This window comes from Typopeltis vanoorti, chromosome 2 (assembly GCF_054136105.1).
Source record: "Typopeltis vanoorti isolate ZY-2024b chromosome 2, IOZ_Tvanoo_1.0, whole genome shotgun sequence".
Classification (NCBI taxonomy): Eukaryota; Metazoa; Arthropoda; class Arachnida; order Uropygi; family Thelyphonidae; genus Typopeltis; species Typopeltis vanoorti.
In genome coordinates, this window is record NC_143550.1 from 173,707,629 (window position 1) to 173,733,764 (window position 26,136).

The 26,136-nt window shown below is 35.7% G+C and overlaps 1 protein-coding gene across 2 annotated transcripts in view; it reads left to right on the forward strand.

The window, feature by feature from the left end:
• LOC150109676 (low-density lipoprotein receptor-related protein 1B-like) overlaps positions 1-26,136 on the forward strand; it is a 361,753-nt gene that overhangs the window by 23,116 nt on the left and 312,501 nt on the right. For both annotated transcript variants that reach the window (XM_090409647.1, XM_090409653.1), the window contains exons 4-5: positions 14,689-14,890; positions 24,029-24,199. In XM_090409647.1, the coding sequence (XP_090265773.1) occupies positions 14,689-14,890; positions 24,029-24,199 (373 nt within the window). The remainder of the gene's footprint in view (positions 1-14,688; positions 14,891-24,028; positions 24,200-26,136) is intronic.

A 26,136-nucleotide genomic window follows, 5' to 3' on the forward strand; every position in this document is an offset into this window, starting at 1 on the left:
GGATGCCGACAATGTCAAGTTCTTTCCTAATATCCTCGTTTTTAATATAATATTGCCATTGATGCCATCTGTTCACGCCTGTAATCTTTCTCAGGACTCTCATATCTGCGGTCTCTAGTCTTTGGTCAAGTGTTTTACTTCTGACCCAGCTCTCAAATCCATAAGTTAAAACCGGTTTGGGTACTGTCTTGTATACAGCTAATTTAGTTTTGGCTAATTTCTCTCTAATTCCATATGAATTTATTCAGTTGACTTCCTACCATACCAGCTTTGTTGATTCTGTTGTCTATTTCCATATTTAATTTATGGTCTTCATTAAATTTATGGTCATCTTCACAAAAAATCGTGCCTAAGTTGCTGAAATGTTTTACTTGTTCCACAGATTCTCCGTTCACAACGCAGTTGACATTTTCAATGATTCTGCCTATTTTCATTGTCTTTGTCTTTTTATTGCTGACCTTCATACCATATCTATTACAACAGTTATTCAATTTAGTCAGAGAATCTTGCAGACTTGTAGCGGATTTATTTAGAAGTATAACATTGTCTGCATAAAGCAAAGAGCTAACATTAACATTTCCAATTTTGATATCATGTTTAATTCCACTTTCCTTCATAATGTGATCCGTATAGATAACAGAGGGGATAATGTACATCCGTGTCTCACACCAGATTCAGCATTAAACCATCTTCCTCTACTTCCTTCAAATCTAACTGCTGACTTACAACTCAAATAAAGACTAAGTATTGCTTGATATAATGCCCCATTGACACCATATAACTGTAGTTTATTAAATAGCTTCTCTCTTGGCACCTTATCATATGCCTTTACCAGATCAACAAAACTTAAATACAGATCTTTCTTATATTCCATGATTTCTCCACTATTTGTCGTAAAGTGAAGATCTGATCCTGACAGCCTCTATATGGTCTGAATCCAGCTTGTTCTTCACCAAGATTTTCTTCCACAATTCTTCTCAACCGTTTCTCAAGTATACTTGCATAAATCAGCAGGGATATAACTCTGTAATTCTCATATTCAGTTTTATTTCCATTTTTATATAGGGGTACTATGAGAGCTCTACTCCAGTCATCGGGAATTAGTCCCTCTGTCCAGGCCTTCTGAACTATGCATTTCAGCCACTCTAAGACTTTTATACCACCATTCTTCAGAATTTCTGGCCAAATATCATCTACTCCTGCTGCCTTTCTACATTTCAAGCCTTTGATGGCTTTTCTATTTCAAGTATGGATATGCATTCCTGACTATATGCCTGTTGAGTGTTTTTTGCCTATGTGCTATCACTGCTTGTTTCATTTAGCAATTTTTCGAAGTAATTACTCCATACTTCAAGGATATCTTTTTCTCCTGTTTTCATGTCATCTTTATCATCTCTAATTCCTTTTACAGCACTCTTTCCTCCATTCCTAAGCTTCTTCAACAACCTCCAGAATATTTTGCCACCTTCTTGATATTTATTTTCTATATTCTTGGGAAAGTCCTCCTATGACTTTTTGTTTAGCTAGTTTTACACAGTGTTTAGCTTTCTTACATTTGTCTGTATTCTCTAAGAGCACAAGATGACTTATTTGCCTGGAACTTTTGATATGCTTTCTTCTTTTTCTTCACTGCCTCTTTAACTTCCTGTGTCCACCATGGAGTTTCTTTTTTTCCATCCTTGCAGACAACCTCACCACTTGCCTCTCTGGCTGAATCAATCAGGGTTTTCTTCAAGGCTTGCCACTGAATCTCCAAGGTTTGGTTCCTGTTCTCAAACTCTTTCATTCTTTCTTCAATAATCTTTGTGTATTTTAGTCTACAGTTCACATCTGAAAGCTGCTCAACTTTTATTCGCTTTAAAACTTTCTTACATGTTATTCTTTTCAATATGAAATTCAATTTTATCCTGCTCAAGATTAAATAGTGATTGCTTCCAATTTCAAATCCTCTGTACACTCTGGTGTCTTGCACAAGGGAGAAAACATCACTATCAACAATAACATAGTCAATGAGACTTTTCTTATTCCTAGCCTCTTCTCTCCATGTGAATTTGTGCACATTTTTATGTTGGAACATGGTGTTAGTAATAACTAGTCCATGTCCTGAGCAGAAATCCAACAGATATTTGCCATTATTATTAGCTTTTTTTCTTTTCTCCAAATTTTCCCAAAAAATAGCTTTTGAAGATATTTTTAAACGTCACTGTGTCAACTGTTAAGCAGTTCTCTCAGATTTGTTAAGTTCAGAGAATTAGAAGAGACTGCAAAATTTATTAAGTGTCCAAACACTATAAAACTGTATGAATTAAACTTGCAGTTGTTTTCGTGGATAAATATGGATGATTTTGAAATGCAGGTGATTGATTTTCAAAGTAACTCAATTTGGAGGCAGAAATTTGTTGACCTCAGAGTCAACCTGAAATATATTGAAAAGGAGCTATTAGAAACAGGTGTACAGAGAGAGAAGTGCAGAATAGGTGTTAAGAATACTTGGAATACTATTCCAGAAACTTTTGTATGTTTAAATACCTTGGCAATAGCATTACTATTCCTTTCGCATCTACATATTCTTGTGAATCATTGTTCTCAGTGATAAACATTGTTAAGTCTCGTAATAGGAGTAGCCTATACAGATGAAACTAGTAGCTCCTGCATATCTCTACAGGTTACAAAATATAAACCTGATATAAATTATCTGTCATCAGTGATGCAGCAGCAGCATTGATCTAAATAAATAAAACATCCATTATTTTTCTTTCTCTAATTTTGATGTTCTTTGCTAAAAATGCTTAACATTAACTTCTGTTTACTGTATTATGTAGGTAAAATAACATTTCATTTTATCTGTAATTTTTATATATTACTCAAAAGGGATTGAGAATTAATAAAAGAATATGTGCTTTAGTCAAGTAAAGCAATTGAGATTGTGCACTGTAATATGTTGGAAAAACTTTAAAAAAACTTATCTGATTGATCTTTATAAAAAAAAAAAAAAATTCAGAATTATTGTTTACTCTTTTGCTGATGTTAAAAATTTCTTCTTTAAATTGTGTGACTGTATATGACAGCTAGAAGGCAAATAAAAAAATATCCACGCTATCATCAGGATAGAAGGACTTTTAAGTAAAAACTCAGTCACTAATTTTTACATTCCTTCAATCTTACATGACTTAGAATAATCACTCTTGCAATATTCTTTGATTTTACCACCTCTAGTGTGATTTTTGATTATATGACAATACTCTCTCAATACTTAAGACACCAAATAATAGTATGTTCCCCAAAATTTCGGTTGACACGTGAGAAAAATTTGCATCAAAGATTTGGCGATTTTGGCATGCACACTGAAAAAGATTGCCCTTCCCTGGCCTATAGTCTCAGCAATTTCATGCACTTTGACTCGCCGGTCATCCAATAGCATATTGTGCACTTGATCAATGATTTCTGTTGTTGTTACACTTTTTGGACGTCCTTCATGTGGATCATCTTCAAGGCTGTTTCGGCCATGTTTAACCATGCTACCGGCCAAGACGTCTTAATAGACGTCAAGGTTATCATGGATGCGAAGCACATATTAAAATTTTAATTCCATTGATATTACATTGAAATATATGATGGATACAAAGCATATGAGGATGCATATTTGATCCATAATGGCCGGTAATATGGTTAAACTCGGCAGCCCATTTCTTAATTGTCGAAAACAAAGGAGAAGAGTGCCCATAAACTTTTATGAACTTTGAATGAATTTCTTTTGGCATTAAAACCTTCTTTTACAGAGAATTTTATAACTGCATGATATTCAATTTTATCCATTTCAAGTGATACAGAAAACTTTTGCTTCAAACAGTTTTATAAAATAAACTATTTGATAACATGACTTGCAATTTCACATGGATGCTTATGACAGATGTACCAACTTAGGGGGAAAAATCTTGCCAATAGTGTCGCCATCTATGGTCAAGGCTGAAAACTTTTCAGACCACCCTCGTATGTAATAGACAATCTATCCTTAAAAAAAAAAAAAAAATTAATTGCCCTTTTCTTGATGGATGTTTTTCACTTGGCTATGCTACCAATTATATATTTGGTTTAATCCTTTATCCAAGTGTAAGCAAACAAAGTTTGCACCTGAAGTATTTTCAGGACTGGGTCAACTTGCCTTAGTATCCCATAATGCAAAAGCACATATCCTTATGGGTATGTTTAATGCTATGCATTATGGAAAGGGTCAATACCCAGACCAGTTTCGACCTTTATTGAGGTTTCATCAGTGGCAGCCAGACTCAGAGGTTGTGATACTAAGGTGGAAGTAATGCAGAAGTCATATCACCATATACCAGTTGCCAAAAAGTGTCAACACCTTATTATTAAAATTCTCTGGATTATAGATAGTTGATGGAAGTTTTTTCACTTGGCTATGCTACCAATTATATATTTGGTTTAATCTTTTATCCAAGTGTAAGCAAACAAAGTTTGTGCCTGAAGTATTTTCAGGACTGTTACCACAAGTTGCCCCAGTCCTGAAAAAAAAAAAAAAAATATATATATATATAAAAGGACACACACACACACACACACACACACACATACATATATATATATATATATATATATATATATATTTCGTCGTGTGCGTGTATATATGTATGTGTATATATATATATATATATATATATATATTTCGTCGTGTGCATGTGTATATATATATATTTCGTCGTGTGCATGTGTATATATATATATTTCGTCGTGTGCATGTGTATATATATATATTTCGTCGTGTGCATGTGTATATATATATATTTCGTCGTGTGCATGTGTATATATATATTTCGTCGTGTGCATGTGTATATATATATTTCGTCGTGTGCGTGTATATATATATATTTCGTCGTGTGTGTATATATATATTTCGTCGTGTGTGTATATATATATTTCGTCGTGTGTGTATATACAGGGTGTTCGGGATAAATTTGACATATTTATAATTAATTATATTTTTCCGTAAGTTACATGTATTAACACACACTTCTCTTCATTTAAAAGTTTGGACCCTTCTTCATTCATATACAAGATGTCAGAAAGGATGGATAGCTGGAACCCACCTGAATCATGGAAGAGAATAACTTGTATCATGATGATTCGTGCCCGCCATCAAAATAAGGATATTACGACTGCTGCCCAATGCTCCCTGAATACAGTAAAAACAATCAGGCATGAACTAGAGACTTGCAATGGTGACTACGAGGATGTAGCAAGAAGAAAGATCCCTAGCAGACGATCTGATTGCGTTCGTACAGCAGAATTCCTCGCAAATCTGCAGGAACAGGTGTTGAAGAACCCTGGCATTGGAATTCGGGCTTTGTTCGTGGAGTTGCTAACTGTAGTCAAGCCCTGGATAACAAGGGTAGCCAATGGTAGGCCGTATGTAAGGGAGCAGGATTCGGCCCCTTGCCACACCTCTGGGAAAAGTCAAAAATGGTTGTCTGAAAATTTCTACGACTTCACCAGTCCAAATGTTTGGCCTCCAAACTCCCCAGACCTTAACCCCATGGATTATTTTGTATGGGGCGCAGTTGAAAAAGACACCAATCGCACTTCCAGTAATACAAAAGCCCAGTTAATGGATAAAATTAAAACAGTTTTTGCGGCCCTTCCCAGGGAGACTGTAGCATCAGCTTGTTCGAGGTTCCGAAGCAGAATTGAAGCTGTGATCGATGCTAATGGTGGTTATTTTGAGTAAATCTTGTTGATAGTATTGTAATTAACTCTGCCTGTAATGTTTTTTTGTCAATTCATTAAATTTAATAGATACAAAGAAGATTTTCTTTTTCCTTACGAAACTGTCAAATTTATCCCGAACACCCTGTATATATTTCGTCGTGTGTGTATATATATATTTCGTCGTGTGTGTATATATATATTTCGTCGTGTGTGTGTATATATATATTTCGTCGTGTGTGTATATATATATTTCGTCGTGTGCGTATATATATATTTCGTCGTGTGCGTATATATATATTTCGTCGTGTGCGTATATATATATTTCGTCGTGTGCGTATATATATATTTCGTCGTGTGCGTATATATATATTTCGTCGTGTGCGTATATATATATTTCGTCGTGTGCGTATATATATATTTCGTCGTGTGCGTATATATATATTTCGTCGTGTGCGTATATATATATTTCGTCGTGTGCGTATATATATATTTCGTCGTGTGCGTATATATATATTTCGTCGTGTGCGTATATATATATTTCGTCGTGTGCGTATATATATATTTCGTCGTGTGCGTATATATATATTTCGTCGTGTGCGTATATATATATTTCGTCGTGTGCGTATATATATATTTCGTCGTGTGCGTATATATATATTTCGTCGTGTGCGTATATATATATATTTCGTCGTGTGCGTATATATATATTTCGTCGTGTGCGTATATATATATTTCGTCGTGTGCGTATATATATATTTCGTCGTGTGCGTATATATATATATTTCGTCGTGTGCGTATATATATATTTCGTCGTGTGCGTATATATATATTTCGTCGTGTGCGTATATATATATTTCGTCGCGTGCGTGTGTGCGTATATATATATTTCGTCGCGTGCGTGTGTGCGTATATATATATTTCGTCGCGTGCGTGTGTGTATATATATATTTCGTCGCGTGCGTGTGTATATATATATATTTCGTCGTGTGTGTATATATATATATATATATATTTCGTCGTGTGTGTATATATATATATATATATATATATTTCGTCGTGTGTGTATATATATATATATATATTTCGTCGTGTGTGTATATATATATATATATATTTCGTCGTGTGTGTATATATATATATATATATTTCGTCGTGTGTGTATATATATATATATATATATTTCGTCGTGTGTGTATATATATATATATATATATTTCGTCGTGTGTGTATATATATATATATATATTTCGTCGTGTGTGTATATATATATATATACGAAAAGGACAAATGTATAATTGTCCTTTTCGTATAATATAATTTCAGCAACAAAATTAACTGGTAATTAAAAATGCAGAAATTAAAATTGGCTTAATCTAATTAATTACTACACTACATCTATGTATTTAATTCTTCGAACACCCTTATCCTTAAATAGGTATTGTTACACCTGATATCTTGAGAATCTCAGTTATCATGGTGTAACATGAAAAATAAATAACATAAATTAAAACCCCTGCATAAAAAGAATGATTTAATTGAAGGAAAATTCTTGCATCCAGTATATAATGAATAAAATGTCAGGCTTATTGTCAAGTTAAAATAGCAAAAGAAAAGAATGTATTAACATGTATTATGACTAAACAAGGAATTTGTATTAAATAAGTAGCTAACTAAGAATTAATGTTGTAATGCGATTAAGAATGAAAGAGTTAAGTACATAAGTAAGAACAGATGAGTCATAAGTTACGCTGTGTGAGAGGCTACAGATTAAGTATTAAGTAGAATTCTGAGAAAAGGTTTGAAAGGGGGTTAAGATAGAGGCTAACAAGAGAAACAACGGAATATCGCTTAGGGCCGATACCCGGATTGAAACTTCGTTACGAGTTGCTGATCAAAATGACGTATGGCAGCAAAATGCTACCCAATTGGTAGATAGACGAAAAACAAGTAGCAGGCGGGAAAAAGAAGTAAGAAAGGGTGCCGTTAGGGGAGCAGCTATAAAAGGGTTGGTAACCCACCCCCACAAGGCCTTTTTGCTTTTTTGCTTTGAGAAGAAAAGTTTTAGATAGTCAGGCCTTGGACAGCCTTTTAGCCTTTTTAAGAAGAAATGTTTAGATAGTCACGAGGCTTTTTTGCCAGAAGAGAAGAAACGTTTGGATAGTAGCGGTGGTTTTGGTTTGGTTTTCCAGTGGAATTCACGGTGTTCCTGAGTGGAGAGATATGGCCTATATCCTCATGCCACAACAGGGAAACGAAGGTGAGCGGGAAAGCTATTCCCGTATTCCTATGTAGAAAGCGAAATATGCCATAGAGTCATAGGAAGCTATGAAGATGTCGATGTCCTCGTTTCAGATAGTACAGCCGATCGCGCAGATGTTTATATAGCCCTGAATTGCAAGAAGTTATAGCAAGCAAGTTCGTTCAGTAGAAGGTAAAGGCCCGTAAGTGAAGCTAAAGAAAGGTATTGTGAATTTTATCTTATGTTAACTAGAAGTTGTTTGTGATAGGTACCATTGTCATAATACGGAACTGTTGAAGTGATTAGGGAGAAATTATAATAAGACTTTAGAATTTGATAGGGAGTGTTAAAAGTAAGCTAGCTAGTGTTGATGGTTTGTGAATAATTAATTGTCCTAAGAATCTTGAGTGCCTACTATATTGTAAAAGGAAAGTTAATGACATAGTTGTGTGTTAATGAAGTGAATGGTTTTGTTAATCTTGAGTTTGATTAGTGTGAATTGAGTAATTAAGTAGCCTGAGGAATTCGAATGCCTAATGTAATGTGTAGAAAATCGGAATTGTCATAAGTATGTGCTAGAGTAGTAAATGATTTTGTTAGTGTACTTGAAGTTGAATAATCTAATAGTGTGTAGTAACCTAATTTTTCCATGTTAAGTGATTCTATGTTTTGAATTGTTGTGGCGGCATGATCGTAGTAGTCTTTGTCGGATCATAGCCCAACTACTTGTATTAAGCTAATTTTAGTGTGTAAGTAATTTAGTTCAGTGATTGATATGTATCATGTTTAGAAACTTAATAAACCATTTGTTCAATGATAAAAGAGTTGTCTGATATTGCTAATCCAATGCACCGCTTAGAAACATTCGAGCCTAATCACACGGGGAATTAATGTTAAGAAACGGGAAGTTTAATAAATTAATGTTGAGTAACAAGAAATAGTGTCACGACTGCAATAGTTACACTTTCAGATATTTGAGTTCTTTCTCCCTGTTTATGTATGTAATATCCTAAACTAAATATCCCAAAAGGCGCAGCATAAATATAAATATTAGGGATACTACGGGGGAGCAATAACGCAGATATTAGTAGAAATTTTGGTGATATCTCGAAAGTAGAAGTTAGAAGAATATTGATAAAAGGACGTTATATAAAAGACAAACAAAATCGTAAGATAGGACATAACAGTATGCAGTCCTAAGCTGATTTTCACAGTTCACAACATGAAGTAGCTTCGTGTGATTAATTGCATGAAAATATTATAATACTGATTCTTTGTAATACTGTTATTTGAAAAATATAATATCTTGCAAAAACAGGATCATATGACTGATTGCATTGTGCAAAGTGAGTCTGGTTCCACATCAAGTACTACCTACTTTCTTGTTTTTGTGAATTTTGTCTTCCCTGTTAAATTATTGTTTGTGGATAATTTATATAGGGTGGCCCATAAATCATAAAGGGGTTTAAAGATTTAATAGCTATTCATCTTCAAGGCCCACCTTTCGTAACTGGGTTTTGGGGGAAGCAGCTGCAAGAGGAACTTCGAATGGTCACGATCCTCTGCCACCAAGCTCAGGCGTTCTGGTGGGACTCCCAAACGTGTTCACCCAAGGTTTTGGATATAATCTATCTCCAGCGAGTCCTTGGTCTTCCACGTTGCCTCCCACCCTCTGGCTTGGCAAAGAGGTCCTGCTGGGGGAGCCTCTCTTGTGGCATTCTGACCAGGTGCACACACACCAACGTAACTGTGATCTCTCAACATGGAGAAGCAACGGTTGAGTAACGAGGGTTTCCTGAATTGCAGAGCTTCTGACACTGTCGAGTCGTCAGCCCCGAAACCCCTCGAAGGAAACTCATTTCAGCCGCTTGGATTATTCCTTTATCCAAGTGTAAGCAAACAAAATTTGCACCTGAAGTATTTTCAGGACTAGGGCAACTCGTGGTATAAAGGTGGTATGAGTTCTGATCACTTGCCTTAGTATCCCATAATGCAAAAGCACATATCCTTATGGGTATGTATAATGCTGTGCATTATGGAAAGGGTCATAATAACTATTTATTATTTTAATTTTTTTTTTGTATTGTTATAATACAGAACCTGGAGTTTTTTTTTATTAGTTATGAAAAATCACATCACGTAAATGCTTTCTATTTTCAACTTAACAAAGACAGGTCCTTTTTACGGCATGCTCCATGACAGCTGTTAATGTTTCTGACCGCAGTGCCCTAATTTCTCCATGAATGTTCTTCAAAAAGGTGCATCTGAACGAGTCCCAGACTTGTTCACATATACCTTTTCCTTCAGGTAATCCCATAGGAAAAAGTCAGGAGCTGTTCAGATCTAGAGAACATGATTTCCAATTAATTACAGATCTTGCAAAAGTATTTTCTTACCAAAAATATGCCTTAGGAGTTCCGTTGTGGCTCTAGCAGTATGGACAGTTGCTCCATCTTCCTGAAACCACATCTTGGGTCTGTTCTTTACCGTAGGGCAATATTTTCAATCATGGCTTGATATCACTCCCCAGTGACCATCACTTCATTCTGAAAGACATAACACCTGATGATTCCTTGCGACGCTACACTATACTACACGGTGCACTAATCGGATATAAACAGGTGGTGGATAAAGTCATTTTCTTCTCTAGTCAATTGTTGAAAGTGAACTGCAAAATTTACATGTTGCTGATAATCTGTTGATTTTAATTCCTCTACCAGTTGGATCTTGGAAGAGGCATAGATGATTTAAAATGTCCAAGACACACCCAACTGCATCTTCAGGTTACAACATCCCTGGTTCTTCTTCAGTCCTTTACACATTGAATGTTTTGAAGGGTTGGATAACTGAAGGTAGCATGGTGCTACCTTCAGTTATCCAACCCTTCAAAATGAGCAATATGCATTGTGTGTGTGCATATTGCAATATGCGCGCGCGCGCACACACACACACAATGAAGGTTGGATAATTGAGAGAGAACTGTATTTAATATATAACTGGATTAAAAATTAAAATATATATTAAAACATGGTTACTGGTGGAATTCCCAAATTGTACATTTGATGTACCAGGGAATATGTAAACTAGACTGCTTGACAAGATTAACAGAATGAAAGTTTCCATGAATAATTTCCTTTTGACAGTGTCTCAAAAGGGAAATATTTAATATAATAGGCATTCTAACATGCAGATTCAAACTATCCAATAGAAATTGATATACGACTCAATAGCCCCCCCCCCCCCCCCCCATTGTGTGGTGTGTGTGTGCGTGCGCATATTGCAATATGCACACACACAATGCATATTGCTCATGCCGATAACAGTGGCCACATTTCATTTTCATTTCTGGTAAGCATTGCCACTGCAAAGGCATATCTTCGCTAGCTGGAGGAAATGCCAACTTAACCTCTAGGTGGTAGATGTCTTTCATCAGCCAGTGAAATACCACCATCTTGCTTATTAGAGAACTGAAATGGCTGCAGCCATGTTCAGTCGCTAGAGCATGGGTTCCTGTTTCTGTCTCCCCCCCACTCTTCTCATGTGCAGTGAACATGATACCCTCAAAGACATAACAATCCCACTGTTGGTAGCTCCCCCCCCCCATTCAAGGATACATCAGTAAAATGCTTCCAGAGTGACTGCTGTTATTATGCAGGACTGAACGAGATAGTAATGAACCCGGAGGCTTTCCGATCAGCTAGTGAAAAATCCTGCAACCAGATATTTTGCCAGTTCATGACTGCAGGGAGACCAAATACTTTGGTTGCAGGGGAAAGTGTCGAGGCCACATATGGACAGGAGATAGACTCCCCCTCAGTTGAGCAGTATGTTTGCGAGTCTGTCATCTCTCACTGCATGCTCCACTTCCTTTTTATCTCTTCCTCACCAAACACGATGAACCACAACTAAAAGAAATGCATTTTTACTGCAGATGTCAAAAATTCTACCACACAAAATAGTTAAAAAAAAAAAAAACGTAAAGAAATCCAACCAAACAACCCACCAACACTAATTCTTACAAACAAAAAAATGTCCACATTCACTTCACCAACATTCGTGTACTAAACAGCAGTATAAATGATGTGCACCATCACCCACAGTCATCTAACCAGAACTACTATTCCTTTCAGAACCCCCAACTGGCAACCACAATAGCCACTGTACACCTCTACTGCTTAAACTACACATTATACATATCTTTCCTCCACAAGGGTGGCACTTGTGCATTCATAAGAACTAACATACCATGCCAGAAACTGAAATTCTTGAATCCCCACTATTTGATCTGCTTTTGCTCAAAAGTTCTTTACCAAATCAGCCTACCCTCTGACACCTCTACATCTTTCTCTCTCTCTCTCTCTCTCTCTCTAAAGCTCTACTTTCTACAGTCTAATATCCCAGTAGTGAGGTCATCCTTCTTGGTGACTTCAATGGCCATAACTCATATTAGCTCCCATTCTCCAATTTCAACGATCAAGCAGGCAGGGATGCTGAGGTGTTTGCCATCAGCAATGACCTATCTCAGATCATAAGTCCTCAATGGCCATAACTCATATTAGCTCCCATTCTCCAATTTCAACGATCAAGCAGGCAGGGATGCTGAAGTGTTTGCCATCAGCAATGACCTATCTCAGATCATCAGTCTTACCACTGGAATACTAGACAACCCCCCCTTTCAATTTGCCACCACACTTGACCTCTTCCTAACAAGCTTTCCCTCCAGGTATACTGTGTTTGTCAGTTCTTCTCTTGGAAACTTCACACAACCTCATACAAGTCTTTTTTTGCTGCAGAATAACCTACCTATACCTACCAGTTTAGTCTCATTTCTTGAGGCCCTGACAAATTTGCTACAGCTGTTCTCTGATGAATCCTGTTTTTGAATAAATTGATTCTAGATGTTTGATCTGGAACTTGAGCATCAGAGAAAGGGAACCTTTCAGTGGAGGTAGTATTCTTGTGTGTGAGGCAGAATAATGATCAGTGGCTGCTCCTCTCTTCATGCTTTTGTAAGGATATAACTTCAGAGTACCAAGAATAGATCCTTGAATGCTGTGTGACTTTGTATGTGGTGGGGTTGGCCCAGATTTCTTTTTCATGCATGACACTGCCACTGCCATATCTTGAAACTGAAGATATGCAATGATCATAATGGCCAGATCATCATCAGACTTAAATGTGATTGAACATCTGTGAGATGCATCACATTACATGCTGACAGTCACCACCTCTTTCACTTTTCAGTCTGCTCTGGTGGAAGAACGGAATTTATAGACACCCTTATTTGAGCATGGTCCATCACTCTGGCTTGTTTAGCCATTGGAGAATCATGCGACATACTGATGTTACTATATTTTCAAGCATTCCATTGTAGACCACCACACTAAATCTTGTCCTACTTCATTACAGACTATGAGTTACATTCTCTAAATGCTTTGTGTCAAGCAGCGTTTTTTTTGGGGGGGGGGGGGGGTGACATGTATTGACAGATGCAATAACAAATCTATATATAAGGCATCAATATTCTTTCATTAATGTGCCATGCAGAAGAATTTTGATAGTTTTAGCAGGAAAAAGACAGTTTTAGAGAAGTTTTGCTTAGTTTTAGAGAATTCTACAATAGCCAGTTATTTAAATCTTAGTCTGCAGGTCTTTCTTTTATTTGATCATATTCATACAGACTTTCTTATATTTTTCTCTGTTGTGAGGACACATGCTGACAGGAACTTTCTGTATTTCTGGGAAGTCCACACAGTTAGCCCAGTGACTGTGCACTTCTGAACCATATGCCTGGGGAAGGAGTGTCCTAGATTCAATTCCCATCGACAACAAGAGGAGTTTAAGGATCTTTTTCAGCTAGCCAAGTTGGCCAGGCTTGGGCGTGGACAGCAGGGTTTTTCATCCCGCAAGCAGGCAAACCGGTCCTGTGAATACACAAGCTACAGTCATAAGATATAGTACTTAATCCGTCATTAGGAGGGCTCAATCAGCAGTCCCTAAGGGGTGGTCGAGGAATGTGGGGAACCTTACACGAATAAATAAATAAAATTTCCGGGAAGAAAGAGAAATAGTTATTTTTTGTAAATAGCTTTGCAACATGCTTCCTTCTTTGCATCTACCAATATTTCTTCAGATTTTGCAATCGGATTTGCCTGGTTCTTTTTAGTCAATTATGATTATTTTTAAAACTTTCTTACAAATTTCTTTTCAGTATGTGATACTCATTTTTTAATATAAATATTTCAAGTTCTCTGTAAACTTGTAAATCTAAGCCTTTCTGAAGATATTAACAATAATGCTGTAGATGAAAACTTCTTTCTTGTATTGTATGTGGCCTTTATTTTCTGTGAAGAATTTTGTTAGGCTAGCTACTTATGCATATCTTTGTGTTCTGGAACCTGGACTAGCAATAACTAGTTCATTTCCATAACAGAAATCCAGTAGTTATTCACCATTATTGCTAACCCTGTCATTCCCCCCCCCCCCCCCCCCCAGTTTTTTCCACGGGTCTACTTTTTTTGTTTTTGTTCTATCTACTGACTTGAAGAATTTTTGTACTTTGCACCCAAAGTACAGAACCTTTGAAGTCAAACATAATCTTATTTTCAGATTTGTATAAAATATTTCTGGCATTATATATTTTAGCTATTCCCTCCTTTTCTAAATTAAATTAACACCAGTATTCTTTGTATTCATATAAGCTATAAATGCATTTTTTTTAATAGGTGTTCAAAATATTTCACCTCTTGTATCAACCTTTTTGTATCAAGTGGAAGGACTAGCAGTAGATTGGATAGGACAAAATATTTACTGGATTGAAGGTAGAATTCATGATATCGAAGTGGCAAAGATTGATGGCAGTTTCCGTACTGCATTGATTACTGGATTAGATCAGCCAAGAAGCATTTCTCTGGATCCAATCATTGGGTGAGTTAATAGCTACAATCTGCATATTATTATACAGTCAATTCACTATAGCAAACCTTTTATAAGAAACTTCCTTTGGCTCAAGTTTAATATAGTGAGAACTGACTACATAGAATATCTATAGCCTTTTTTACATCTGGTCTTGGCAATTTTTATATATTAATTTATATCTGTGTGTGTGTATATATATATATATATATATATATATATATATATATCTGTATGCGATTTCTCCTATATATTAAATCTCTGTAAAACAAGTTGATTGTGCTTTTGCAGTTTTCATATTCCTTTCCTTTCATGATTTATTGTCTATTGTTAGGTTGTTTCAGTTACTATGATGCTAATTTAAACACTAAGCATATTATTTGTATATAAACCCTGCTTATGTTTTGAAGATTATTTTGTCTCTTCTAGAGAACTTGGGTTAAAAAAAAAAAACATTTTTCTGATACTGGCCAACTTAGCATTTGGTGAGAAATTTGCTTATTCTAAGTGATTTTCTTTCTTGACTACTTGTATAAGAAATTATAACACATTTAGGAATGTTAGTCAAGTGGGTAATATTTATTATCCTACTAGTTTCACCGATTGTGCTATCGGCATCTTTAGGGATACAATTGGTAAGCGATATGAAGACTAGGTTTTAAATGACAGTTCTAATTCATACAAAATTAGTACAGTGTGAGACAATGCGCATGTCTTGGGAACATGATTTATTTGTTATGAGACATAATGTAATTGGCATGAAAGTTCATTTCTTTGATGTTTAGTGATCTAATTAAAGTTTTCCAAATTTCCGGTAGGATTAGACCTCGATTCTTATTTAGGTTTCCTGTTGAACGGGTGACCATAGCAGCCTCCTTGAAGGTTCTGGAATGGTAGTTCTCTTCTATATAGGACATATGACTTATCCCACTCAATAAGATGGTTGGTAGAGGCAAAGTGGGAAGAAAGGCCTGAGATATCTTGTCTGTTGTTTCTAACATAGCTTATGTGCTCCTTCTGTCTCGTTTCGAAGTTTCTATAGGTCTGGCCAATGTAATTAATACATAAAGAAGGTACACCATTACGTCCAATAGTTGATGGAATCTATTCTCCAACTTACCAACTGTCTAAATATCTAGCCAAAATTTTACAACAACACATTCACAACTTGGATACTTATATCAAAAACTCACATTTTATTGAAAAATTAAAAAACATTCCTATCTCTCAAGATGATATACTAGCAAGCCTTGACGTCACATCTCTGTTTACAAACATCCCAGTTGTGGAAATCATCAACATCTTAGACAACTTGTTCCCAAGAAACATCACTACGTTGTTCAATCATTGTTTAACTTCGAGCTATTTCGTTTGGCAAAAAACCGTCTACAAACAACTTACCGGATTAGCCATGGGTAGCCCCTCTCTCCTTCTTGTGCTGGCTTATTCATGGAAGACCTAGAAGATAAAATCTTATCTCAAATTAGCCCAAAACCTAAAACTTGGTACAGATATGTAGATGACATCTTTATCATTTGGAATCATAAGAAAGAAGAACTAATGGATTATCTCAACCAAATCAGTAGTTTCCACCATACCATCAAATTCACATTAGAGATTGAAAAAGATGGAAAAACTTCCATTCCTAGACATCCTAATAAAGAAACAAACCAATAACAGTATCAACCTGTCTGTGTATAGAAAACTTACAAATACTGGATGTTACCTCCATTTCAACTCGTCACATCATATATCTCAGAAACTTAGCATTATCCATATGCTTAAGAAAAGAGCTATACAGTATACCACAGACCAAGATGACTTACAAGAAGAATTAACTACAATATCCAGAGAGCTATCTTTAAATGGTTATCCTAAAAGACTCTGCAACAAGATTCTCTTTTCGAATATACCACAAAGACAACGTGATGACCCAATACATCAGTACTATAATTATTCCATTTGTCAGCAGCATTTCCAAAAAATTGGCTATCCTTCTAAAACCACGCAATATTAGAGTAGCATTCAAGCCAGTCAATACTATTCGGAAATTTTTAGGATCACCGAAAGACCCTCATCCATTCTACAAGTACTCTGGAGTATATAATATACCTTGTTCCTGTGGTGTTAATTACATTGGTCAGACCTCTAGAAGCTTCGAAACGAGACAGAAGGAGCACATAGGCTATGTTAGAAACAACAGACAAGATATCTCAGGCCTTTCTTCCCACTTTGCCTCTACCAACCATCTTATTGAGTGGGATAAGAGTCATATGCCCTATATAGAAGAGAACTACCATTACAGAACCTTCAAGGAGGCTGCTATGGTCGCCCGTTCAACAGGAAACCTAAATAAGAATCGAGGTCTAATCCTACCGGAAATTTGGAAAACTTTAATTAGATCACTAAACATCAAAGAAACGAACTTTCGCGCCAATTACATTGTCTCGTAACAAATAAATCATGTTCCCAAGACACGCGCATTGTCTCGCACTGTACTAATTTTGTATGAATTAATGAATTAGAACTGTCAGTTAAAACCTAGTCTGTTACCTTCATATCGCTTACCAATTGTATCCCTGAAGATGCCGATAGCAAAATCGGTGAAACTAATAGGATAATAAATATTACCCACTTGACTAACATTCCTAAAATGTGTTATAGTTTCTTGCTTATTCTAATATTAGTAACTAGAACTTTCTGTCCCTTCCTCCTCATTGCTCTGGTCTTAACAATGTTTTTTTAAAAAAATGTTCATTATCAACATGTTTCAGACTTATATGTTTCTCCTTTACTGTAAAGTTATAAAGAGGTATCTTGTTGAAAAAATATTCAGAACTGAAACCACTTCGAAACAAGTGAGCATATTAAATTTATAATTGATTTTTACAACTAACATTGTCAAGAATACACATACATCACAAATACACTGTGTAATAGTGCATGCAATCAGTTAAACATGTTCTTTCCAAGGATGGGAAAAATCATTGTGCTGTAACAATTGGCTTCTTTAGGGAGAGGGGTGACCTTGGATGGCAATCTAGAGTTTTTTTTCTTTCTGCATGTACTACTAATTGCTATATTTGGTAATTTCATCCATCTTTGTGTATATTACTCTTGGTACATCAGCTGTCAAAAAGCCTTTCAGATTGGAATTTTCATTTATGCACTAGTTTCCTCTACTTCACAAGTTGGCAGATGGTCTTCATCAATTGCATGAGAGAAATGGTTGAATTTAATGGATGCAATTTAATTCACATGCTTTAACTGGCACAGCACTATTCAGATTTCCGTAGTTGAACTTTCATGATTCATGTTGAACTTTCCAGAATGAACTATGTAGAGATGGGAATGAAATGCTTAATTAATAACTAAATTAAGTATTTACAACATAGTAAATACTTAATTTATCAGTGTTTTGCCAGTTCAAGCTAGTATTATCAAAGGTATTTTTAAGATACACTCTCAATGGAGATGAGAATTATAATGATTTCTAGAACAAGGACAGTCACATGCAATGGAATGCAACAGTGGCGCTCTCTATGGTTTCATGATTATTGCTGACGTGCAGATATGGTGGTGTGCCAAACTTTATGTAGAATTACATCATTTCTGTTGCAGTTGAACTAGTTTTGTAGTACATGAGCCACTTCTAGAAAGTCTGTGATATAAACTCGGATTGCTGCAGTAGCTTTGCTTTTTTCCACCTGATGAAATGGTCTTCATCTAATGCATGTTGGGGAGTAGTCACATTTTGGTTTGTCTATACCAAATTGATTTCTGTTCTGTTCTTTTCTTTTGGTAATGGTGGCCTGCCAAAGCAGTTTTAGTGTATCGTCCACTGGAACATTAATGAAAAGCACATCAGAGCTTACTAAACAATTCTTTCCATCTAATTGATGGTTCTGTATAGCAGTTTTAAAGTGCATGGAGTTTTTAAGAGCTGTTTTCCAAAATATTCCTCCCTGATATTTGCATACTCCTTAAGAATTACCTTAAATCAGGTTATTTTAACTGGAATATCCAGCTCTTTAAACAAATTGAAAGTGTAGCAATGGCTCCCCGCTTTCACCTCAATAGCTAACTTGTAATCCTGAAACATTGGCACTTAATTCAGTCTCTGCAAGCCCAAAGTATAACTGAGGTATATAGACAGTGCTTGCCAATTGGTCATATGCTCACAGACTCTTTCCAACTTTTTACTATCCCTCAACAATTTCCACCTCAAGGGAAAAAAGAAAGAGCTCTCACTTTCTTGAATATGTTAGTTACAAGGCAGCCTGATGGGTTTCTCCAATGTTCAGTCTATTGGAAGTCCCCTCCCACACATAGACACATACATGCAACTTTACATTACCATCCTGCCCAGAAAATTAGAATTTTCCAGACTTTAGCCTCCAGGGCAGAGCATATTTCATCCTCAGGACAGACATTGCATCTGGAACAACAGGCTGCACTCACACTTTTTTATTTTTGCATAAATGGTTAAAACAAACAAACAACAAAAAAAAAACACTCTTGATAAGACCTCAATAAAGGTCGAAACCAGTCTGGGTAGTGGCCCCTAGCCTTTAATACAAAGCATCATACATCTCCTCCAGGAGATGTGCTTTGCATTAAGGGTAAATATTAAGATTAGTGTTCAGAGCTTATTCTACTTTTACCATGGAAAAAACATTCTTGCTAAACATCTAAAAAAAGAAACCCCCCCCCCCCACACACACACTAACAGACCATACGCATATGCACACACACATATTCTGTCAATGTGGGATCCAGTACTTTGAACAAACAGGATAGACAACCAAAAAGTGAACTAGCCCAATGTGTCTTAGATGAAGACAATTTTATCAGGCGGGGAAAAAAAGTGAAGCTACTGCAGTGATTCTGGTTTAAATCACAGAGACTATTCCTAGAAGTGCCTCATTAGCTACAAAATCCATAGCAAAAATGATATCAATAAAAAAAAAAAAATAAAAAATCATATTCTTAGTATCTTACTGTTTTTTCTCACTTTATGGACTACTTCTTTAAATTACCATGTCCATCATGGAGTTCTTATTACAGAATACTTCACCTGGTTGAGTCATTCAGCATTTTAACGTTCTTATTGTTATTAAGAGAGACCTCCAGGGAGTCAGGGGAGACTCATCAAGGGAGGCCACATACTGCACACACCAGCTATCATACTTATTCTTGAATTCATTCATACTGCTTGCACACACAACATTCAATGGTAATCCATTCCAATCATGCACCACCTTATCTTCATATTATTTTCTAAGATCTTTTTGTTTTTTAAATATTTATCAGATATTTATGTCTACAGTTCATACCTTTCAGTTGAACAACTTGTATTCTTCACACTCAGTTTTATTTTCAATGGAATAAACATTTCATTCTGCTCAACAATAGATAGTGGTCATTTCTTATTTTCAGTCACTTTGATCATCTAAAGTAACTTATTTCTTGCATGTGAATTTATCCACATTTTTATGTTGGTACATGATGTTAGTAATGACATGATTGTGTTATGAGCAGAAATCCAGAGGACTTACTATTATTATTAGTTCTGCAAATTCCTGGGATTGATTTTCTGCTCTCCTGTTTAGGTCTCCAAGAAGAGAGTTTTTTTTTCCTTTTCTTTAAATCAGTGGTCCTGTTAATGACATGAAAAATTCCTCTCCTCTTTAATTACTCTTCTGTGGAATCACAGGCACAAAATTTCAGTGTTTCCACTTTGAAGTTTCATATCACTCTACTTGAAGTTTAATTCAAGAAAATTAAATTGTACTTGACAATTTTTTTTTTCTTTAACCCAAGCCAGAGCGCACAAGTTTTTTCATGAGATAAAATGACTAATTTTGTCTTAGTATTCCATCATGCATAGTGCACTTTTTTTTTGGATGTGCATGTTGCTATGCATTATGGGAAGGGACGCTATCCAGAGTATTAATGTTTGCATCAGGCAGTATATTGTAGATGTGGGAACTCTTCTGTGTATTATGCCCCTTCCATGTCACATGTGTGCATTTTTACATACAGTTTTCCATATATACTGCATATTATTGACAATATTTTCAGTAGAATTTCATTTCTGAAATTAGTATTTATGAACTGTCTGAGTGATATAAAAATTTGAAATGCAATTTGAACTGATTTTAATTATATATTCACTTGAAATTTGCTATTTGAAATATATATATATAGCAAATAAAGATGTGTACACACACACACACACCTTTATTTGCTTTACATAAATCATTGTTGGGACATTGCATTTAGTGCTAAAATAGAATTTGGTTTTGCCTGAGTCAGTAATGTGTCACTGAGAGAGGGAAGTGTTTTTCACTATACAGGATCATTCTCTTTCCAGTTGTCTCTAATTAGGCTACTTATTCTGTCACTAAATATAGTGCATACTTTGTCCTTGTACAGTATTTAGTGATATAATAAAACTTTGATTTTCTTGCATTTAGCAGCATGGTGTGTGTGTGTGTGTGTGTGCGCCACTATTTGTGGCATGCTCGATCAATGTGTAGGAAGTGAGACAAATTATTATTATTTTTATTTTATTTTATTTTTTTTTCATGTACATTGAGGTGATTTGTCCCTCCCTGTCTGGTGTAAACTTGTTAAAAGTTCCGTGTTTGGTCTCTACAGGACTTTATTTATTATTTTTTTTTTTTGGATTATTCCTCCTTTACCCACCCATTAAATACTATAGATTTACACTCTTTTATCATTGGGATCCATATATTTTAAAAAAGCTATTGCCAAAGTTGTGAAATTTCCATAGTGATTTTAATGCTCAAAGGGATTAAAGCATCAGTTTTGCAAAATACGAGGGTGGCCTGAAAAGTTCTCGGCCTAACAATGAAAAAACGGATTTATAATTTCAAAATTATTTTTATTTTTCAACACAATCTCGCTTAAGACTAATACATTTATTACAGCGATGCTCCAGCACCATTATCCTGTCCCTGTAGTGGTTCTCAGTAAGATCTGAAAAATACTCCTCTACAGATGCAATCACTTCTTTATTCAAAGAAAAACACTATCAGCAAGGAAAAGTTTTAGTTTGGGGAAGAGATAGAAGTCAGAGGGAGCCAAACTGGGGAATAGGGTAGATGTTCCAATAATTCATAGTGTAGATACCTTAATTTTCCCATTGCCAAAACACTTTTGTGGGCAGGTGCATTGTCCCAATGATTTTTTTCTTCTGGAAACCAGTCTTTTCTCAAGAATTTTTTCATCTAGTCTGGTAAAAGATTGGAATAATATTCCCTGGTTATTGTTTTACTTTTTTCAAGATAATTAATAAACAAAATGCCTTTAGCATCATGACCGATGCCCATGACCTTTCCTGCTGATGGAACCGACTTTATCTTCTTTGGTGCAGAACAACCGGCTTCTGTCCACTGTTTTGACTGCTGTTTGGATTCTGGTGTGCAATGGTGAATCCAAGTCTCATCCACAGTAATAAATCGACCCACAAAATCAGTTATTCTTGTTAAAACGCTCCAAGCACTGTTCAGAGATTTTCATGCGAGTGCATTTTTGATCTGTTGTGAGCAAGTGCGGCACCCATCTTGCGCAAAGCTTTTATATATGCAATTCTTCTTGCAAAATACTGTATATCCTACACATTCTTTTGAAATGCCTATAGTCTCAGCAATTTCATGTACTTTGACTTGCTGGACATCCAATACCATATCTTGCACTTGATCAATGATTTCTGGTGTTGTTACACTTTTTGGACATCCTTCACATGGATCATCTTCAAGTCTGGTATGGCCACGTTTAAACTCAGCAGCCCATTTCTCAATTGTTGAAAATGAAGGAGAAGATTGCCCGACTTTGAGTTTCTTTTGGCGTTAAACCTTCTTTTACAAAGAATTTTATAACCGCAGGATACTCAATTTATCCATTTCAAGGGATACAGACAACACTTTTGCTTCAAACAGCTATATAAAACAAACTACTTTATAAAGTGACTTGCAATTTCACATGGATGCTTATGACAGATGTAACAACTTAGAAAAAAAATTCTTGCCAATAGTTTTGCCTTCTATGGTCGAGTGCAAAAACTTTTCAGACCACCCTAGTAAGTACTTATTAGTACAGTTGGCTTTCACCATAGAGAACTCATATGGACCTCAGGAATAGTTTGTTATAATGAATTTTCTTTAGAATAGTATTTCTATGGTACTTTAGTCATGATTTAGGTAGCTATTATATATATATATATATATATATATATATATGTGTTAAAGATACCAAGTTATTTTAAACCTGGTTTTACTCCATTTCCCAAGTAAGCAAACAGACAAACAAGTCAAGTTTGTGCCTGCACGTATTGCGAGTCTAGCTGACCCTCAAATAAAATTCAAATAACCCTTAAATAAAAATCTCTAACCAGACTAGAGATTTTTATTTATGGTTAAAACACCTTATGGTAACTTGTTTTGGTAAAATACTTAGCTCTGTGTTACTAAAATCTTGGTATTTCTAGCCTGGCTCCCACTGATGAGACCTCAATAAAGGTCGAAACCGGTCTGGGTAGTGGCCCCTTGCCTTTAATACAAAGCATCATACATCTCCTCTAGCAGATGTGCTTTGTATTAAGGGTAAATATTAAGATTAGTGATCAGAGCTTATTCTACTTTTACCATGAGTTGCCTTGGTCTTGCACTACTTTGAGGGTCAGCTAGACTCGCAATACGTGCAGGCGCAAACTTGACTTGTTTTTTCTGTTTGCTTACTTGGGAAATGGAGTAAAACCAGGTTTAAAATAACTTGGTATCTTTAACATTTATTATACCCAAGGTAAAATGCTTTCTATATATATATATATAAAATGTAATTAATCTGTAATATTCTTTAACCATTTCTAATTACTAACTACAATAGATGCGTCAGATAAATAGAGCACAAATGCAAGCTTAAAAATATAAGCATGGATGAATTTGCCTTTTGATTTTGGACTTGACTATATTTTGTTTTAGATGTTCTAAATCCCCCCACTCCACCCATGATTAGCATAGCATGTGGTTATTCCTTGGATAGGTTAAAATAATTATATGGCAATTATTTCCTTATATTTTGCATTTCTTTATTGATAGATTTTCTATATATTTTTTTTTTTAGGTTGATATTTTGGGCTGACTGGAACGATAATCATCCACGGATTGAAAGAAGTGACATGGCAGGAAATAACAGAAGAACACTCATAGACGTTAGCTTTATAGAGAGCGCCGGCTGGCCTAATGGAGTTACTGTAGACTACGCTACTCATTGCATATACTGGGTTGATGGACGGTATTTTACTATCTTGTATTTGACTACTAATAGCATTTCCCTATCTGAAAGAAGATGAATTAAAATTTCATTTTAGTATAATTAAGTGTAGCTCATTCAGTAAAGAACGTTTTGTTTGGAATGACTCATGTGAATACTGGCTGATATGCAAAAACCTTTAACCACGCTACCTGCCAAGACGTCTATAGACATCAAAGTTATCATGAATGTGAAGCGCATATTAAAATTGTAATACTATTGATATTACATTGAAATATATGATGGATACGAAGCGTATGAGGATGTGTATTTGATCCATAATGGCCGGTAAGGTGGTTAAGAGCTCTTTTCAAGCTAAAGTGAGTCAGCTGGTTTTTTTTTATCTTCCAAGACAAACACACTAGTCTGGGAATATGTTTAAATTATAGATATCAGATGTGGATTGGATTAACTACAATATAGCATTGATTATGTTTTGTTGAAACCAAATTACTTTGTTGTAATAGACCATCGAGTCTAATATTAAGGTAAAGATGAGAAAGGAGAAGATTAACTCTTCCACCCTGCTTAGATAAGAGGCTATCATCTCTATCCTCCCTTTAACTGGTTGTGGTTTCAAATCCTGACCTGGAAATGGGTGGCTGTGAAAGTCTTTAGTAATTAGTTTCATTGTCTGTTGCAAAATTCTTCTTCTTGTTGTTATTATTACAGTACTAATAGTTCCATGTTTAATTTCTAGAATGGGATTCCCTGATTATCTGACTCTACTCAGCCATGATGCTAAAATTGTATGATAGTTTAGAACCTTTTTGTGGGTGGGAGTTGTGCAAAAAGTTTTATTCATAAAATTTCTTAACATTTCATCATTTACAGATGTTCTTGCTGTGTTTTATATGTGGTGTATGAAATGGGAGGGGGAAAAAATTTAACCTGCGGATTCTTTTTTTAGTTTTTTCTCATGCTGTTATCCTTCATGTATTATCAGACTCATTTACAATGAGTTCTCCACATTTTATATCTGTGTTTAAATTTTTGTTTTAAGTGGTATTTTTGGTTCCATAATTCCAAGTTGGATGAATATACATACATATGGTAGAAAAGAATAACTGGTTTAATGCTAATCAATTTGGTTACACAAATACACTGCTTGGAAAGAAGTCAACGGACACCATAGAGTGAAGAACAAACAGCCTTAGTGCCCACCTTAATAAGACGTAGGATCTTATTTCACTACAGTAATCCTACGGGACATACTTTCCCCAAGTGTATGATAGTGAACACTGGGAATTTTGGACCATTCTTAATGAAGGCATGTAATGAGGTTCTGGGTCGGGACATCCCTTGACTTCCCACAATGCTCAAGTTCATGCCCACAAACCATGCAGTTACAGCAGCAGCCTTATGACATTGTCTTGCTGAAAGAGACAGTGGTCAGCTCCATAGAAACCACAAAGTAAGAATCATTGCATTGTCCAGAATGTTCAGATACCTCTCACAGTTCAATGATTGTGGCACCTGCTAGTGCCACGAACATTGAACAGACCACAACAAGAGATCCAAGGCCAAAGCAGGACTATACCATCACACCACCACCTCTGAATTTCATAGTTGGGGTTGCACACGCTGGTAAGAGATATTCACCAGGTATCTGCCACACCCATCCATCTGCTCGGTTAAGGATGTACTGTAATTCATGTACATGATTTTTGCACTACTGAAATGGCATTGCGTGTTGGTTTGGGAAATGTGGGGCTTGCATGTTGCAGCCCTACCATGGAAACCCATGTTGTGAGCCTCTGTTCTGAACATTTTTGTGTGGATTCGTGTTCCAGTCGATGCCCAGAACTTCACATTCAATTTGTCAGCCACCAAATTGCAGTTTTTACATATTATCCTTCATAGCACTTACACTCTCGTTCTGTGATGGGTTGTTCACCATGCACTTGCAGTTGACTTAT